This window comes from Mauremys reevesii, linkage group 2 (assembly GCF_016161935.1).
Source record: "Mauremys reevesii isolate NIE-2019 linkage group 2, ASM1616193v1, whole genome shotgun sequence".
Taxonomy (NCBI): Eukaryota; Metazoa; Chordata; order Testudines; family Geoemydidae; genus Mauremys; species Mauremys reevesii.
Window position 1 is genome coordinate 215,242,517 of NC_052624.1, and position 16,289 is coordinate 215,258,805.

A 16,289-nucleotide genomic window follows, 5' to 3' on the forward strand; every position below is an offset into this window, starting at 1 on the left:
CCACACTGGAATCAACATAAGAAGTGTTATCTTTCTGAATCTCCAGAAGACATCTTGGAACAATAGAGAGGTGAACTCTCTATGCCCCAGATCTTGGCTCTAAAACAGAGCCCCAGTCTGTACACTGGATAGCTCCAGTGGGGCTGAGGGGAAGCCCCTCATGTTACTTTTGTGATAGTGAAACTGCTGCATGGTTGTCATTGCAGCTTCATAGGTGCCATTCTGCTTGTGTTTCCATCGCAATAGGAGTGACTAGTAGGTCCATATAGTTCCTTGTTCTGTCGCCACTCCTCACTGTACAACGGTGCACAGGAAGCCACTGCATAGCTGGGCTCTTGGTGTGCAGAAAGCATGTATCCTTTCAGAGGGCAAGATTTGGGTAGCCCATTCTCCTGGGCAGTGGAACCAGGATGATTCTGCTACTATAGGTGTCTCTTTCCAGAGCTGTGAAGGATGGGGCATCACTTGTTCAGAAGAGAGATCCACTGTCTCCATTCATCTCAACGGAACATTACTTCTGAAGTCTCTCTCCTTGTGTCTGTTTTATTGCTCAGAACTACTACTGAATTTCTCTGAACTGCTGGGTGGCTTTAATAATCTTTTCCCAGCCCACCCCATACCCTCCATGCACTTTAGCACTGACAGCATGTAGGATAAGTCTTCTGGATAATGATCTAATGGATAATTTGTCAGAGATTGATGTGTACTATAAACACAGAAACTGGAATTCTCTCATAATAACATCCTAATTATTAAAGTCTGGTGATATTTATGACCCCTCCCTCCCAATCATTTGTAACACCTTCATAGTTGCTCTTTTTCACTTTCTAATGTTGTCTTTCCTTTTGGGCATTTTCTTCTATAGTGTTTTTAATACAATTTAAAGCTAACATGACTTTATTGTATTCCACTCGAAATAAGAACATAACAGCCATACTAGCTCAGAGCAATGGTCCATCTCGCCCAGTCTCCTGTCTTCCAACAGTGGCCACTGCCAGGTGCTTCAGAGGGAATGAACAGAACAGGTAATCAAGTGATCCATCCCGTCGCCCATTCTCAGCATCTGGCAAACTGAGGCTTAGGGACACTTCTGAGCATTGTTTTGCATCCCTGCCCATCCTGGCTAATCGCCACTAATGGACCTATCCTCACTGATTTCTGCACTAGGTGCACAAATGATGTCAACACAGGATTCTTAGTTCATTGCCTCAGAAGGGATAGCACAGTAGAACAAGAGATTGTTTTTGTGCAGATCTTAGGAAACTGCTGCTGTGGTGGAGTTTTTTATATTTTTCATTTCTTGGTGCTGAAAGTCTTGAGTTTTGTTGTATTAAATGGATCGATATAATTTTGAGGAACTTCCTTTGCCACATTATACAAGTTCTACGGTCATTCAGATTTTATTCCTAAACTATTAAATGACACTCACTCTTTGAAGGTCAGTCAGTGGTCTCTAAATGCCTTAAGACCTACTTTCTCATCCTCTTTACACCTGCCACCAAGGCCTTGAATTATGACAATCTTCTCTGAGTTGGAGACTCCATCCATGGCATTCCTAAGTGAAACAGAAGGTTCACTGAAGACTAACACAGTGTGCTGTCTACTGCAAGGAATGAAGCCTGGCAGCTAGGCCTGGGTGTCTGATGTAGTAGTATGTAATGCTCACCACAGGCTCATCATATTAGCGCCCTTTTAAAATGTTTGAAAATTTAGTTAAACGGAAAGTGTCACATTTCAAAGGGCAATACTGTGGCAAGCCTGTGATTTGTGCTACATATTTACTATGAAATTAGTAAAATGATAAAAATAAATAAATTTGCCGTCTTTGTGTAGGGCAACTTCTGTCTGGAATGTTTTCTCAGGTTCATAAATGATCTTGTTTAGAAGGGCAAGGTTATTTCTTTTCCCCAAAGAAGTTTCTGTATTCCCCAAAGAAGGTATATTCCTTGTACCCTTTTACTAATTTCATTTGCTATTTACGCTCTTCATTTGGGGTTGAGGCAGAACAAATGGCGATGGCTTGTGTTAAAACAATCCACCAGTTAATAACAGCTGTGGTTTCTTTGTTTATTTTGGATGCAATCAAGATTTTGAAAAGAGATTGTTTTGTCAGGAAATATAACTGCCATTGTATACTTACATAAAACACATAATGTTCTGCAAATAGTGTACATAGGAACACACACACATCAATACATCCAATGCAAGTTCAGCACCTATAGTAAATTGGTACAGAGGATGTGAAAATAGGTGGAATATTATCAGAGAGAGCCTTTGATCTGCATATGCTGTGCTGAGCCAACTAACCAGAAATACTTCAGTTTGACTTCTTTGGAGGCTGGTTATATACAGAATTGCAAGTTGAGTGTAAATTATTTTGGGCATTAGTCTAAATTGGTATTTTATTCCTTTTAAATAAATCCTTTACAGCACAAGTGGTGGAAAATATAGAGAGAGCATAAGAGTTGTGCTCCTGAGTAATCTCTCACTTTGTGAGAGTTGGATAATTTTAGTGTTAAAAAGAATAATAGCAAGATATTTTTATAGTTGCTTGTATTCCTGTCTCAGATGTTTGAAAATCGTTTTTCCCAATGATTTTTGGAAATGATCTTGCAAACACTTATATGGCAAAGTACTTTACTCGAGTGAGAAGTCCAAATAGGAGGCTGACATGAGTGCGGTGAGATTACTCACATGAATAAAGTTACTCATGTACATATTGGTAGTACTGAGCCTTTTGTTAGGAAATATGGCAACTTTGAATAGTACATAGGGTTGCCAGGTGTCTGGTTGAAAATAGACTCTGTTAACTCTGGTTAGCACCACTGACCAGGCTGTTAAAAGTCTGTTTGGTGAAGGCCTGGCAGGCTTCCTGTGTGGCTCCGCATGGAAGTAGCAGACATGACCCTCTGGTTCCTAGGCACAGGGGTAGCTGGGGGGCTCTGCACACTGCACCTGCCTGTGGTGCATGCACCGCCCCGAGCACTGGCTCTGTGCTCCCATTGGGTGGGAATTGCAGCCAGTGGGAGCTGCGAGTATGGAGTCCCCTGGCTGCCCCTGCACCTAGGAAGCGTAGGGACATGCTGGCCACTTCTGGGAGCTGCCTGAGGTCAACGCTGCCTGGAGCCCGCACCCTAACCCCTGCCCAAGCCCTGAGCCCCTTCCCGCACTCCGAACCCTTCAGCCCCAGCCCGGTACCCCCTCCTGCCCCCAAACCCATCATCCTTAACCACACCCCAGAGTCTGCACCCCCAGCCAGAGCCCTCACCCCGTCCTGCACCCCAACCCCCTGCCCCAGCTCAGAACCCCCTCCCATATCCCAACCCCCTACCCCAATTCTGAGCCCCCTCCTGCACTGTGAGCCCCCTCCTGCACTGTGAACCCCTCAGACCCATCCCAGAGCCTGGTCCTACACCCCAAACCCCTGATCCTCAACCTCACCCCATAGCTCTCACCCCTAGCTGGAGCCCTTATACCCACCTGCAGCCTAATCCCCTGCCCCAGCCTGGAGCTCCCTCCTGCTTCCTGAAGCCCTCATTTCTGGCCCAACCCTGGAGCCTGCACCCCCAGCCCAGAGTTCATACTCCCTTCCACACCCCAACCCTCTGCCCCAGCCCAGTTCTCCCTCTCACACTCTGAATCCCCCAGTCCCATCCCGCAGGCCAGAGTCCCCTCCTGCACCCCAAGCCCCTCATCCCCGGCCCCACCCCACCCCAGAGCCCGCACCCCCAGCCAGAGCCCTCCTCCCTCCCCTACCCGGTGAAAATGAGCGAGTGAGTGAGGGTGGGGGACAGTGATGAAGTGGCGAGATGGAGTTAGTGGGGGTGGGGCCTCAGGAAGGGGCAGGGGTGGGACAAGGATGTTTGGTTTTCTGTAATAAGAAAGTTGGCAACCCTAATAGTGCAAGATGAATGAATCGGTTCCAGCTGGCTAGTTGATTTGGGCTAGGAATTGGGAGGGAATTTACTATAATTGGTGGGATACTGGTAGGGATTAATCTGTTTTTGGGTCAGTTGTTTGTTTGTTTGTGTTCAGTTTCTCTAGATGTGCCCAGACATTGTTCGGGCTTGATGTAAATCACCATGAGCTACACTGTGCAAACCGCACACAGCCCAGTATAAGAAGCAAAGTGTATCCCTGGGGCCACATACAGGCAGCAGTGACTGTGCCTCACTAGGTATAGTTATGGACCTTTTTATGAGGCATATAAGGGGGAAGGCTACTTGCACTTCCCCTCTTGCTCCTGGGTTCCCACATAACTGCCTGTCAGACTTGTACCCTCTGTAAATAAATACAATTTCATTTGACAAATACCATACTGAATTTTCTTTCTCCTTCAAAAAGTTTTGAATGGACTTGAAATTAACATGTCTTGTTTGTTTTTGTTTAATAACTTCAACTTCTGTTTACTAAAACATATTCATTAACTTATTCTTTCAATCGATACAATGCACTTGTCCAAAATTCTTTAGGCCCTTGTACAACGTGTGATGAAAATGTATTTTATAAAACAAATCTGACAAAATGTCATCTTAAGTTCATGAACCAACGAAGCATCATGGTTTAATGTCAGTATGACTCTGGGGATGTTTGTGGTTTGTTAGTTAAGTGCAGCCATAGATTCTAAATCTGTCTCTGACTGAGTGTGAGGCTACATACAATGCAAGCACAGAAGTGGGTTATACAAGACATGCCACAATATGAGCCTTCTCAATTTCTGAGAGCAGGATTCAAACCCCTGGTCTGGGTTGAAATTTTAGCCACTTGCTTGTTCTGTCCTTCAGGGCCATCCTATAAGTGATTTTCAAAGCAATAGAGCATTTGCTGGTGGTCTGCAAAGAGCTGGCAGGTCTCCTGCATCTATCTTTAGTAGCAGCCACTCCTACATACAGGGAAGAGGAAACAGGAGATACCCTTGGGGGCTGGAGTTGCTGATGGAACAGATAAAAATGACACAATTAATATTGTCCATGTAAGCAGTTACTGCAGTTCTCAGAAGGATGTTAGCACAGGTGGTCTGTGGGACTACAAATGAGGAAAAAGGTGATCCGCAAGATACATCACTCTAATGGTGATCCATACTATAAAAGTTCAAAGCCTCTGCTCCAGATCATTACGAAGTACCTTAGAATGTTTTTTGCTCAAGCTGATCTACATTAATTTAAATTTTACAGGCACTCAGTGGGTAAGTAGAATACTGACAGCACATGTTTTAAATACACTTTGCTGAGTAAAGAAGAAGCATAAAGTTCACTACAGACATTTTTTTAGGGTACATGAGCTCTCTTTTCTATACATTCAGTTTTTATATAAGTGATTGTTTGGGGCAGTATTTTTTCTCACAATATGAAAGTAACAGTTTAAACCTAACAAAATGTTAAAGCATTGATTTTTTCCTAATTTAAAAAGAGAGAAGAAAATTGGAAGAGAGTCTGTCGCAATCTAGGAAATGCTTCATATTACAATACATCTGTTAAGATTGTTGGAAATCTTAAAAATGAGTTTTCTTTCCTCTTAATAATAATCCTTCACGTTTTTTTTTAAGTTTGGGAGGAAAGTTTGCTGGGTTGCTGTCTGTGGGTCTGATTCTGCCATCTTTACTCTGAATGAAGACTCAGTAGACCTTCATGTAAAGTAAGGTTCATCTGAGCATGAGTAAGCATGTGTAAAAATCGGGACTGCAGAGGATAGCACTCTAGGAGAGCCTCATGAGAAGAGCCCTCAGTACAGAGATCACTCAGTATCCAATGGGCTGTGTCAGAAAGAAAGGAATGGAGCTGCTCCAGAGACTACTAGGAAATGCAGACATATCCCCAAAACCTCATGGTAAATATTATCAAAGGCAAGCTTCTAGGTCTGGATTCTTAGGTGCCCACTGCACTTAAAGTTGGATTGTTTAGCCTCCCTATCAGCTGAAGCAGAAGGATTCCAAGCCCTGTTCACACATGAAGCAAAATTCTTCAGATTTTTAAAAGGTTTTAAAGCAAATAGTTAGTTTGCCTATATCACCTCAGAGCACCTTCCCATCAAAAGGAGATGAGGGGTGTTTTTCACTGATTGCTTCTGTTACTAAGGGAGGGCTCTCAGCGTTATACAATGGGGATGTAAAGCCCAGAGATATTGATCCAACTTGCCAGCTTTGAGAATTTACTTGAGTTTAATAATTCTGGTTGCAGCATCTCTTCCTGAAAAGAGATTTTATTCTAGGTATGTCCTGATACCTGAAAACAGAAGTGGGCACATGCCCATCTTAGGTCACAAAAACCTCAGTTTTTAATTGGTCAAGAAAAATTTCACATCAGTGCCTCTGGGAACATGCTTGTCTCTTCTAGAGCAGGGGTTCTCGGCCTGCGCCGCTTCCTGCAGCCCCCATTGGCCTGGAGGGGCAAGGGGAGCCACAGTCGGCCGAACCTGCGGACACGGCAGGTAAACAAACCTGCTCCGCCTGCCAGAGCTTTCTCTGAACAAGCGGCGGCCCTAGTTTGAGAACCACTGTTCCAGAGGGAGGTGCCTAACTGTGCACCCAACCGCATATGAAAGATGACTGCTGGTTCAATATAGAGTGTGGGAGTAACCACTAGGCCTCCATGCAGGTATACATATCCAAAAAAAAAAAAAATCCATTAAGATGTGTATATTCAGTAAGTAAATGTTATAGGTAGGGAATGAACTACTTTTATACCTGAAAATAGATTTTCTTATGGAAATGCAGGCATACCCTTAATTTGTGACATCACTTATCTAATGCTTTTATGAAAGATGAATGAACTGTTAGTGGTAATGAAAGTAATCAGAGGACGGAAGGCATAGATGTAGCAAAACAACACCATTCAAGTAATATGTGTCAGTGAAGCCTATCAACCTTAATTTAAAGCTGATCAGATTTCTGTGCTGTAGGAAAATAAAAACAAAACCCTAAACCTCAGCCTTCCTGAGATGGTTTGCTACCCACGTCAGTGTTTTTAGAGAATGAGATGGCTAGATCAAGCAAGTGTTCTTCTGACATTGGTGACGTAACAAATACCTGGGTTTAAAATGTTTCCTGTTTACTTGTGTTTTGAACACAGCAGTGTCAGGAAAGTAGATTCTAAAATCCTCTTCTAGGGTGTGCTCAAGTATAGCTATGGAATGAATTGTTTTGAGGTTCTTGACAAATTGTGGATTTTTTTTCTTTCAGAAAGTAAATAAGTAATGCATTTTTATCCCCATAGATCTATAAATCTAATCAGATCACAGTTGTCTTATTAAACTGAAGTGGGGATAAGATTACTATGCATCATTAGCTTGTTCATTTTCAAATATATGTAATATACAATATATTTGAAACTGTATCTATTAGGATGCATGGTGCAATAACCACCTGTGTGTATAAAATCTGGGAGCTAGATAGCCAGGGACGGCTCTAGGTATTTTGCCACCTCAAGTATAGCAGGCAGGCTGCCTTCGGCGGCTTGCCTGTGGGAGGTCCCCGGTCCCGCGGATTTGGCGGCATGCCTGCGGGTGGTCCCCCGAAGCCGCAGGACCAGCGGACCCTCTGCAGGCATGCCGCCAAAGACAACCTGCCTGCCGCCCTCGTGGTGACCGGCAGAGTGCCCCCTGTGGCTTGCCGCCCCAGGCACGTGCTTGGCGTGCTGATGCCTGGAGCCGCCCCTGTAGATAGCTCATCAAATTTGTGCTGGAAAATAGACATTCATATGTAGGTCACCAATTTGAACACAGACCAGATCAGTAATACCAAAAGTTATTATCAGAAGACAACTACCGGTATTTGGTGGCCATGAGTACCTAAAATGAGTTACCATCATAATCTCATTGATTGTCACCCTTGCTAGCTATCTCAGTCAAGAGTTTAAGGACTGAATGTCTGTAGAGACTCAGCTACTTGCCTGCTAGATGTCCTTCCAGGTCAGAGTTCAGGCATGGTAGCAGGGCATTCTGATGAACCTTGTAGTTGCTTTCTGTGCTGTAACTTTCTATTGATAAATAGAGGAATTCGGTTTCTAATGTTGTCAAAGTGGCACTTCTGAGTGCTCACATTCAGATTTTTTTAAAATGCATCCTATTTATAACTAATTTTAAGATGAAAGAGGATTTAAAATATATACCTTTTTAAAAAAATCAGTCTTTTTGCAAAGGGTGCTACATTATTTTACTAGTTATAAACAAATACTCCTGGGGGAATTATGCGCCATGGCGCATGTGCAGATTTCATGTCCCCCGCAGATTTCTTTGCTTCCCCACAGAAAAATGACTTTCTGACAGGGAAGCTGCAAGAGCAGTCACGCACCGCTCCTTAGCTGCGCAGGTATATCATTTCAGACACCCAGAGCAGCTGGCAGAGAGGTAAATCACTAAAGGGCTGGGGACACCCCAGCCAGTGGCTCCTACCGTGAGCTGGGATCAGCTGCTAGTCCCGGCTGGGCTGGAGGCAGGAGAGGACGGGACTTCCTCTTCCCCTGCAAGGAGTCCCTGGGGCTGTGTCAAACCCACCCCCAGAAACCTCCCCCTGCTACAGAAGCTCAGCATCCTCCCCTGCTGCCTGCCCCCATTGTTCCTCAGCTGCGGGGGGAGGGATCACTGTACGGGGAGCCCCAGTGCATCTGGACTTCCCATACCCAGACACCCCCTGCCAAGCCTCACCCCTTACACCCAGAACCCTCAGCCCTCCATACCCAAATCCCACTTCAATGAATCTCAACCCCTGCATCAGGAGCCCCCTGCACCCAGATCCCCTGCCTCCGGACCCCAATCCCTGTCCCCATAGCCCCTCCCCCCCCACTGAGCTCCCTGTACTCAAACCCACACCCTGACAAGCCCCACCCGCTGCACCACCCTGAGCCTCCACATCCAGACCCCTATGCCACTGACCGCCAGCTAGCTACACCCAGACTCCTGCCCCACCAAGCACCATTCCCCCAGCACCTAGGCCTCCCTGTTGAGACCCCCACACTCAGACCCCTCCACTGAGCCTCAACCACCTTCACCTGGAAGTCCCTGCAGTGTCCCATTGCCCCTGCACCTGGAAACCCCCCAACGAGCCTCTGTGTGTCCAGATCCTCCCACACCTAGACCCCAAACTGAGCTGTCTGCACCCAGATTGTTCCACACGGAATCCTCTCACCCCACACCTGGATCCCCTCACACTGAGCCCCTCCACTCTTGGATCCTGCCTGTTTGAGCCTGTCTGCCCCACACCTGGTGTGCCTGTCGCAGAGGGACAGGGCCCCCAGGGTGTTTCTGGGACAGGCCCAGGCCTCATGCTGTGTCAGGGTTAAGTGCAGCCTTTCCACTGAGTCTGTGTCCCCAGACTGGGAAGGCTGCAGGGTGAAGCCAGTGGCCTATGCTCCCCACTGCCATGCTGGAACCTCTACATTTATTTATTGACAAATAAAACTTGCAGAGTTTTTAAATATTGTGCACAGATTTTATAATTATTTGGTGCAGAATGCCCTCGGGAGTAAAACAAAATAGGGAAATTATTGAATAAAGTAAATGTTACTGCTATGTCAAAATTGTATGGTTGAGTTTTTACACGTACAAAAATCAAGAAATCTTACACCTAATGTAACTTGGCCTTCTTATGCATGTGCAATATTTTGTTTGTCCTGCTCATGCCAAGTTTAATGCCTTTATGAGTATGTTCAGTATGGCTAATTTTTTTCTTTACACAATAACCATAACTGGATACTAAAAAACAAAACAAAAGTAAAAATGATAGCTAACTGGACTTTCAAGTGGGACAAAGTAGGTTTGAGAACTAAGCAAGAGGCTATGAGTTTGGGATTATTGAGTTCTAATTTTCGTTCTGGCTCAGCCTCTTTATGGGCTTGTCTATACTAGTAAGACAAAAGGTGTTTTTTTTTTTTAATGACAGCTGTCATGTTTTAAAATCCATCGCATGTTAACTATTACATTTTAAATACACACCTTTTTATCCTAGAGTAGATTTTTTTTCCTTTGTGAGATTTCTGCAAATCATCTCACCTCTTGGTGTTTCAGCTGTAAAATGGGAGTAATAATGTGATTCAGTTAGCAGACGTCTTGTTGCAAAGATATATTAATGTTTGTACAGTGGTTTGGAAATGTAATCTATAATCTATTATTTTTCTTCAGATTTACCAGGCATAAGAAATATTAACCCAAAGTGGAGCTATTTTTAAAAGGTTAAAGCACATTTTAATGATTGTGCCCTTTGAATCATAAGTATTGTATTCTGTTCATAGATCAGCAGAGCAGTGTAAATAACTCAGGAGAAGTAAAAATGACTGACAAAATAAGGCATGTTTTTTAAAAGTGTGTGTGTGTGTGTGTGTGTGTGTGTAAAGCAACTCCATTTAAGAAGCCTCTGTAAAATTGTGCAACTAAGTATGCCAGAATCAGGGCATGCCAAAGAGAGAGTTGAATGTGATACTGTAACTTCACCCCTTTCTGTGAGTGCTTTATAAACTATTCTTTAATTATGTGATCATGTATTTTTCACAGTATCCGTGTTTTCCTACAGCCAGGTATCTATCTGTTCATCCTAATTACAACAAACTACATTGGTTGTACCAGATGCATCCATGAAAGTCATTTTTGTACAATTGAACAGTGAATGAGGCAATGCCCTGTCCCATGTGAGATGCATAATGAATTTGGTAAAGGCTTCTGATCACCCCGCCCCCCCCACACACATCTTATTCAGTGTGCACCTTACTCCATGAGACAAGAGTTCCTGTGAAATTCTGCCTCATTGAACTTGTACTTCAAATTATTAAAATCTTCATGTGCTGGGCATATCAGCTTTTCAGCATTTTGGATTATTAAAGATAGGACATCTGAATGAGGCAAGTTCCTACTGCACACATCTTGGAATATTTTATAAAGACATCTCTAATTCAGTGAACACGCACACCACAGACTATCTTCTCTCCAACTGCTCATTTAAAAAGCGCTGAAAAAGCAGATCATTTGCAATGTATATGCATTAAGTAGTAGTACCAAAGACACTCAACCTGGGCAAATCAAAACCAATTTTGGAACACTCCAAAGCACATTTATCTTACTGTGGGTGGGAGGGCATACATAAGTATCTGTGCTCTTTCTAAACATTTGTGGATTTATCTTCACAAACACCCCTGTCGATTAGGTAGTGTCCCCTTTTCACAGAGTACTTGCACGACTTACTGAGGGTCGTGCAGAGCTGGGAATTGAATCTAGATTTCCTGAATTCTAGACCTTAACCACAAGACTGCTCTTTTCCCCTTTGTTCTATCTGAGGACTGTTTCCCTGATAAATTTTAACTTTCCACCCCTAGTCATAAAGAGGAGGATGCATAAATAGAAACCTTATTAATAATAATAGTTACTATTTTATTTGATAGTGCACTATTTTATTATAATGTTTGTTTTATTGCATGCCAATGTAGATTTCTATTTATTTCTGAATTGTTTTCTTAATACTGAATGCAAGTGACCCCTGGAGACAAGCTGAATTGCCATATTTTCCCATTCCATCTGCAAAGGAAATTGAGTCAAACTCATCAATATGCACCCTGTAGATTCCATGTACCCAAGCTGCTGGCATTGCTTAAAAAGAAAGCATGCCCTGTTATATCAAAGAGTGAATGTAGAATGATGATCCCATCACCGTCTAATTTATTATGGCCACTGTATGAGTGAGCTGTAGAGTTTCTCATCCTGGGTAATGAATAGAAAGAACAAATTAAGAAGTCTGGGGAGGTGGAATGAAACAGTATCTATGATAATATGAAACAAATATTTTTGAGGAATTATTCACCTTGTTTTATTTTTGCCATAATGCTGTAGTACTTAATCCCAGATGTGAAGACAAGGACATGAAGCAAACAAAATACAATGGTTCTGCAGTAGCCTGGGGAACTAGAGTCCTGAGGTTGCTTCTGAACCCGGGTCAGCTGCATCTTTGCTGCCAAGAAGGAGGCCTTGTTTTACTCCCAAGTGATACTAATCTAACTGGGGAAAAACCATAGCTTTCAATAAACGCACTAAATTGATTTCATTTTTTTTTTGACAAGCACTAGAAAATTAGATTAGTGGTTGTTTTTGTTAACTGGCTTCAACAGACTTGCATTCTTTGAGTACAAATATACCCGTCTCCAAACATAAGACTATGATATGTGCATGTAGGAGCAAATATCAACATCAGAACATGTTTGGTATTGAATTACTCTGAGGTTATAGATTTTTTTTCCCAGCTGTTACCTCAATTAACGAGCAGAAAAATTGTTATATGTGAAACTGTTTGGAGATCTACTAAAGCAAGAGGAGCCAAAATACTAGTGATCAGGGGTAGGGTTGGGAAGGAAGGTTTACAAGATCAATAACATCAAGCAGGAAGAAAATAAATTTGAGTCAAGATACTATGCAGTATATCTCAGTAAAAGCACAAGAGAGACAGACACACACACAGAGGAAGAAAGACACATGGAAGAAGTTTTTAAAATAGGGTATTGGTGACATAATTTTTAAAAAATAATTTAATATTTGATTCTTACTCCTTTTTTCCAGGCAAAAGCTCCTTCTCCATAATGAAAATGTCCCTGTTATCATGAATACATATTTTAGTCAGAAGGTTCTTCTCAAACATCGTGCAGAAGTGAAAGATAGGACACGTTGTCCAGAGAAGTTGCATATTAGAAGGAACGTTATATCTTTGGCACAAATATTCAGATTAAATTACCTCAGAGACAGTCTGCCCCAGGAATCTGCAGTTAATCAGGTAAGGTTCATTTTGTTTGAAGTTTAGCACTTTTTAATAATTTGGTGACCAGATGCTTGGAAATCATAACATAAATATTGAAATACTGATGTGCTCTCTTGCCCTCCTATTTGGCCAAAACTGAATGATATGGCGTGCTGTTTGTTTTAATAATATTTTACAAGTAGAGACTTTTGGCCAGCCAAATGCTGAACTGCTGTGAGATTATTTTGTTGTGGCTCACTACTGCGCTGAATAATATTGGTGACATTATGACAGCTTCGGTTTTCATTGATTCACATTTATTCTTTGTAGCTCAGTACCCAGTCTCATTTTAAATAATTACTATTTTCTTAATAAACTTGGATGTTTCCTTTCTATACTCCCATCTTTGAGCCTTCTTCCCGTTCCTCTTGTGTCCTTTCTTTAAAACACCAATGATTGCCTTTAATAGAAATAAGGTCAAGATTTTAAAAATGACTAGTGGTTGTGGGTACCTCAACTTTGGACAATTTAAAAAGGCCTGGCTGATAGAGAGTGAATGTCTAGCAGTTTCTGAAAATCAGACCCCTTTAAGGTATTTTGTTGGACAACCAAAAATGGAGGCACCAAAAATAACTTGTCACTTTTGAAAATCTTGGCCAGAGTTTCAGGTGACTCCCTTGCAAAGCTTTCACCATTCCCATCATATCTGATCCCTCTTTTTAGGCCTGGGAATGAAAAGGTTAGATATATCAAATCAAAGCCTAAGCTGACTTCACATTTTTAACCTATTTCCACTATAGATGTGCCAAAACCAGAATAATTTACTCACACTCCTACATTTTGGTGGGTTCAGAAAAAATGGGGCCTGTATCCAAACCATCCTTGGTTTTGGTTTTGCAAAACCAAACCCAACAAACAAACTTATAAAAAAACAAAAACACTTTCTTTGATATGTCAACTAAAAAGCTCACTGTTTCAACCTTGTTTACATGTATCAGCATAGCTTTTCTGCAGAGCTGCAAATATCTTTATACACTGATGCAGTTTATCTACAGTGGAGTTTGTATTGGTTGCAAGTACTTTGATTTAGCTACATCAGTGTAAAAATTCAGAATCAGCAAGGACTCAGCCAAGTCTACACTATGCAGCTTTTAGTGACAGGGCTGTATTACTACAGCCGTGTGGCTAAAAGGCACACCGTGTAGCCGCTGTTTGTCGGCTCTCCTGTTGACAAAATACTTCCACCCCCAATGAGCGGCGTTTTTTTAACACCTCTGAAAGACAAAAGTTTTGTCGTTCAGTTGCCAGTGTAGACATAGCCTAAGTGGCTGTGAGCCATTTCTGGTAACAAGCGCCCTTTGAATTGCACTGTGTTCTTGGAGACCATCCTGGTCCTACTGACGTCAAAGGGAGTTTGGCATTAATTTGAATGGTATCAGGACAAATCCATTCATGCTAGTGAGTGACAGCTAGTAGGGATTAATTTTATGTAGTGTTTTTCTGAAAATGGGGTTTAGATTAAGGATGGCAGAGGGGAGATTGAGGGAAGCAACAATCTTACTATAAGAAAATGCAGGTGTTTAAAATGGGATGAATGTGATATGGGATGAAGCAGCAGACAGCATGGTTTTTATTCCAAAATAAACTTACTTTTTTCAGGTGTAATGAAAGAATGGAAATAGATAGGGAAATAAATTAGGGTTCCTGTTTTCCTCATCAGTAATCTGGTTCCCTTGACTTCGTAGTTCATCAATTTGAGAGCTGAATTACTGCTTCATAAAACTATGCACCCTTATATTTTCCCTCAATTTAGAAGTTGTACAGTCAATTTTGAAGGCTAATGCTACAATTTAAAAGCAAGTAATAATTAGAACTACCAAGAATTAAGTAAAACATAAAATGGTGATTAAATACTAATGCCAATTCTTTCTTCCCCCTACAGTCACCCTTGTCTCACATGAACGGAATTTGTTTAATCCAAGGCAATAGCTATACACAGGAGACCACTGTGTGCTGAACTGTAGGGTTTCTTGTGCATTTATTTAAAATCTTAGATTAAAGCTGGCCATGTGTGGAAATTACAGTTTATATATACTAAATACTTTGCAAATAATCTTGTGGTGCTTTTCAATAATGAATCTTGTTGAATTTTACTTTGTGTCACTACATGGTTTCATAGTCCATAAAGTAATTTAGTTTATGCCTTTGTCTTTACCAGGTTGCTTGTACCAATACGATTACACCAAAGACTGTACAGACTAACAGCAACCCTGAGTCCAAACTACATCCCTTTGCACTCAGTGCCCCAAATGACTCTCTCCTAGAAGTGGTGGAAAGCCAGGGAGCAGTGGGGTGGAAGGAAGTGCAGGTACAAGTGGTTGTCCAAAGGGCATATTATCTGCCTTCAAGAGAGGGTTTCAGATGTCAGCTTCAAGGAAATAACCCAATTCGTTATGCAACGCCAATCTTAAATTTGGATCTGCCAAATGTTAGGTGAGTAATAAAACACTTGCAAACTGGTCTGGTGGGGTTATAATATTAGGGAAACAAAAGAAAGAGGGGAAGTTGGGTCTGGCATTGTGATGCCCTTAGCTAACACTGGCTAAATATATTAAGCAAGGCCTAGTGTTCTAGTTGTAATAATATTACACCTCCTTAATAGGCACAGGTGCAGAGCACCACTGATGTTACCTGAGGGAGGGGACGACCTTACCTCTTGCCTAATATTCCTTTGCTGCACCAAGAACTACTGGCAGAAAGTTGAAAAATGAGTGACTGGATGATAATTTAAAATAGGTGATGATTATGTTCCTGTCTTATATTATTACATGAGTTGCACTGTACAGCTACTCATTCGGTTACCTAATAGTTACCTAACTATTTCAGTCTTTAAGGCACTCGACAAATAATTAATTGATCCTCTTATAACACCCTTATGAAACAGGAAAGAAAAATTAGCTTTAATTTAGAGGTGGAGAAACTGAGGGTTTGTCTAAAATGGGGATTTTACACTGATGTAGCTGCACCAGTACAACCCTCTGGTGAAGTCTGGCCCTACTGAAGTCAGTAGCAAAACTTCCATTGACTTCAGTGGGACCAGCATTTCACCCTTAGGGCACCAGTGTGAACAATTATTTGTACTGCACAGTTACATCAGGATCCGTGCAAAAATCTCCAGTGTACACAAGGCCTGCAACATCTAGAGGCTTAGACCAGCATTTTCAGTCTCTTCTGTTTCTTCCTTTGCCTCCTGCAAATGGAATGTTGTTAGTGTCTGCAGTGTAGGAGAGTCACAATGGGATCTCACCTTTCCAGTGCAGAAGACATGCCAGATGCAGTTCCCTCTTGATGCCAACAATACTGACTACTGCTGCAACTTTTCGTTCTCATTGTTTTGACCCTACAAGTGCAACGCAGAATTGGAAAGGAATGAAATAAAATGAGTGTCTGTGATTATGACCACCATGATTTTTATTAAATCCCACTTTTGGGGGGGTTTATATCTTAGCACTTTCAAATCATATTGAGTTGAAACTTTATACAGCAAATATATTACATTTTGTTCTCCTACAAAAAGCTTTATTAA

At 42.0% G+C, this 16,289-nt stretch overlaps 1 protein-coding gene across 4 annotated transcripts in view; it reads left to right on the forward strand.

Annotated features, from left to right (window-relative positions):
- SPIDR (scaffold protein involved in DNA repair) overlaps positions 1-16,289 on the forward strand; it is a 312,390-nt gene that overhangs the window by 195,827 nt on the left and 100,274 nt on the right. For all 4 annotated transcript variants that reach the window (XR_005595058.1, XM_039527363.1, XM_039527365.1 and 1 more), the window contains 2 exons: positions 12,529-12,739; positions 14,922-15,196. Coding sequence is in view for 3 of the 4 variants with exons in the window: in XM_039527363.1 (XP_039383297.1) it covers positions 12,529-12,739; positions 14,922-15,196 (486 nt within the window). In the remaining variant the exon portion in view is untranslated. The remainder of the gene's footprint in view (positions 1-12,528; positions 12,740-14,921; positions 15,197-16,289) is intronic.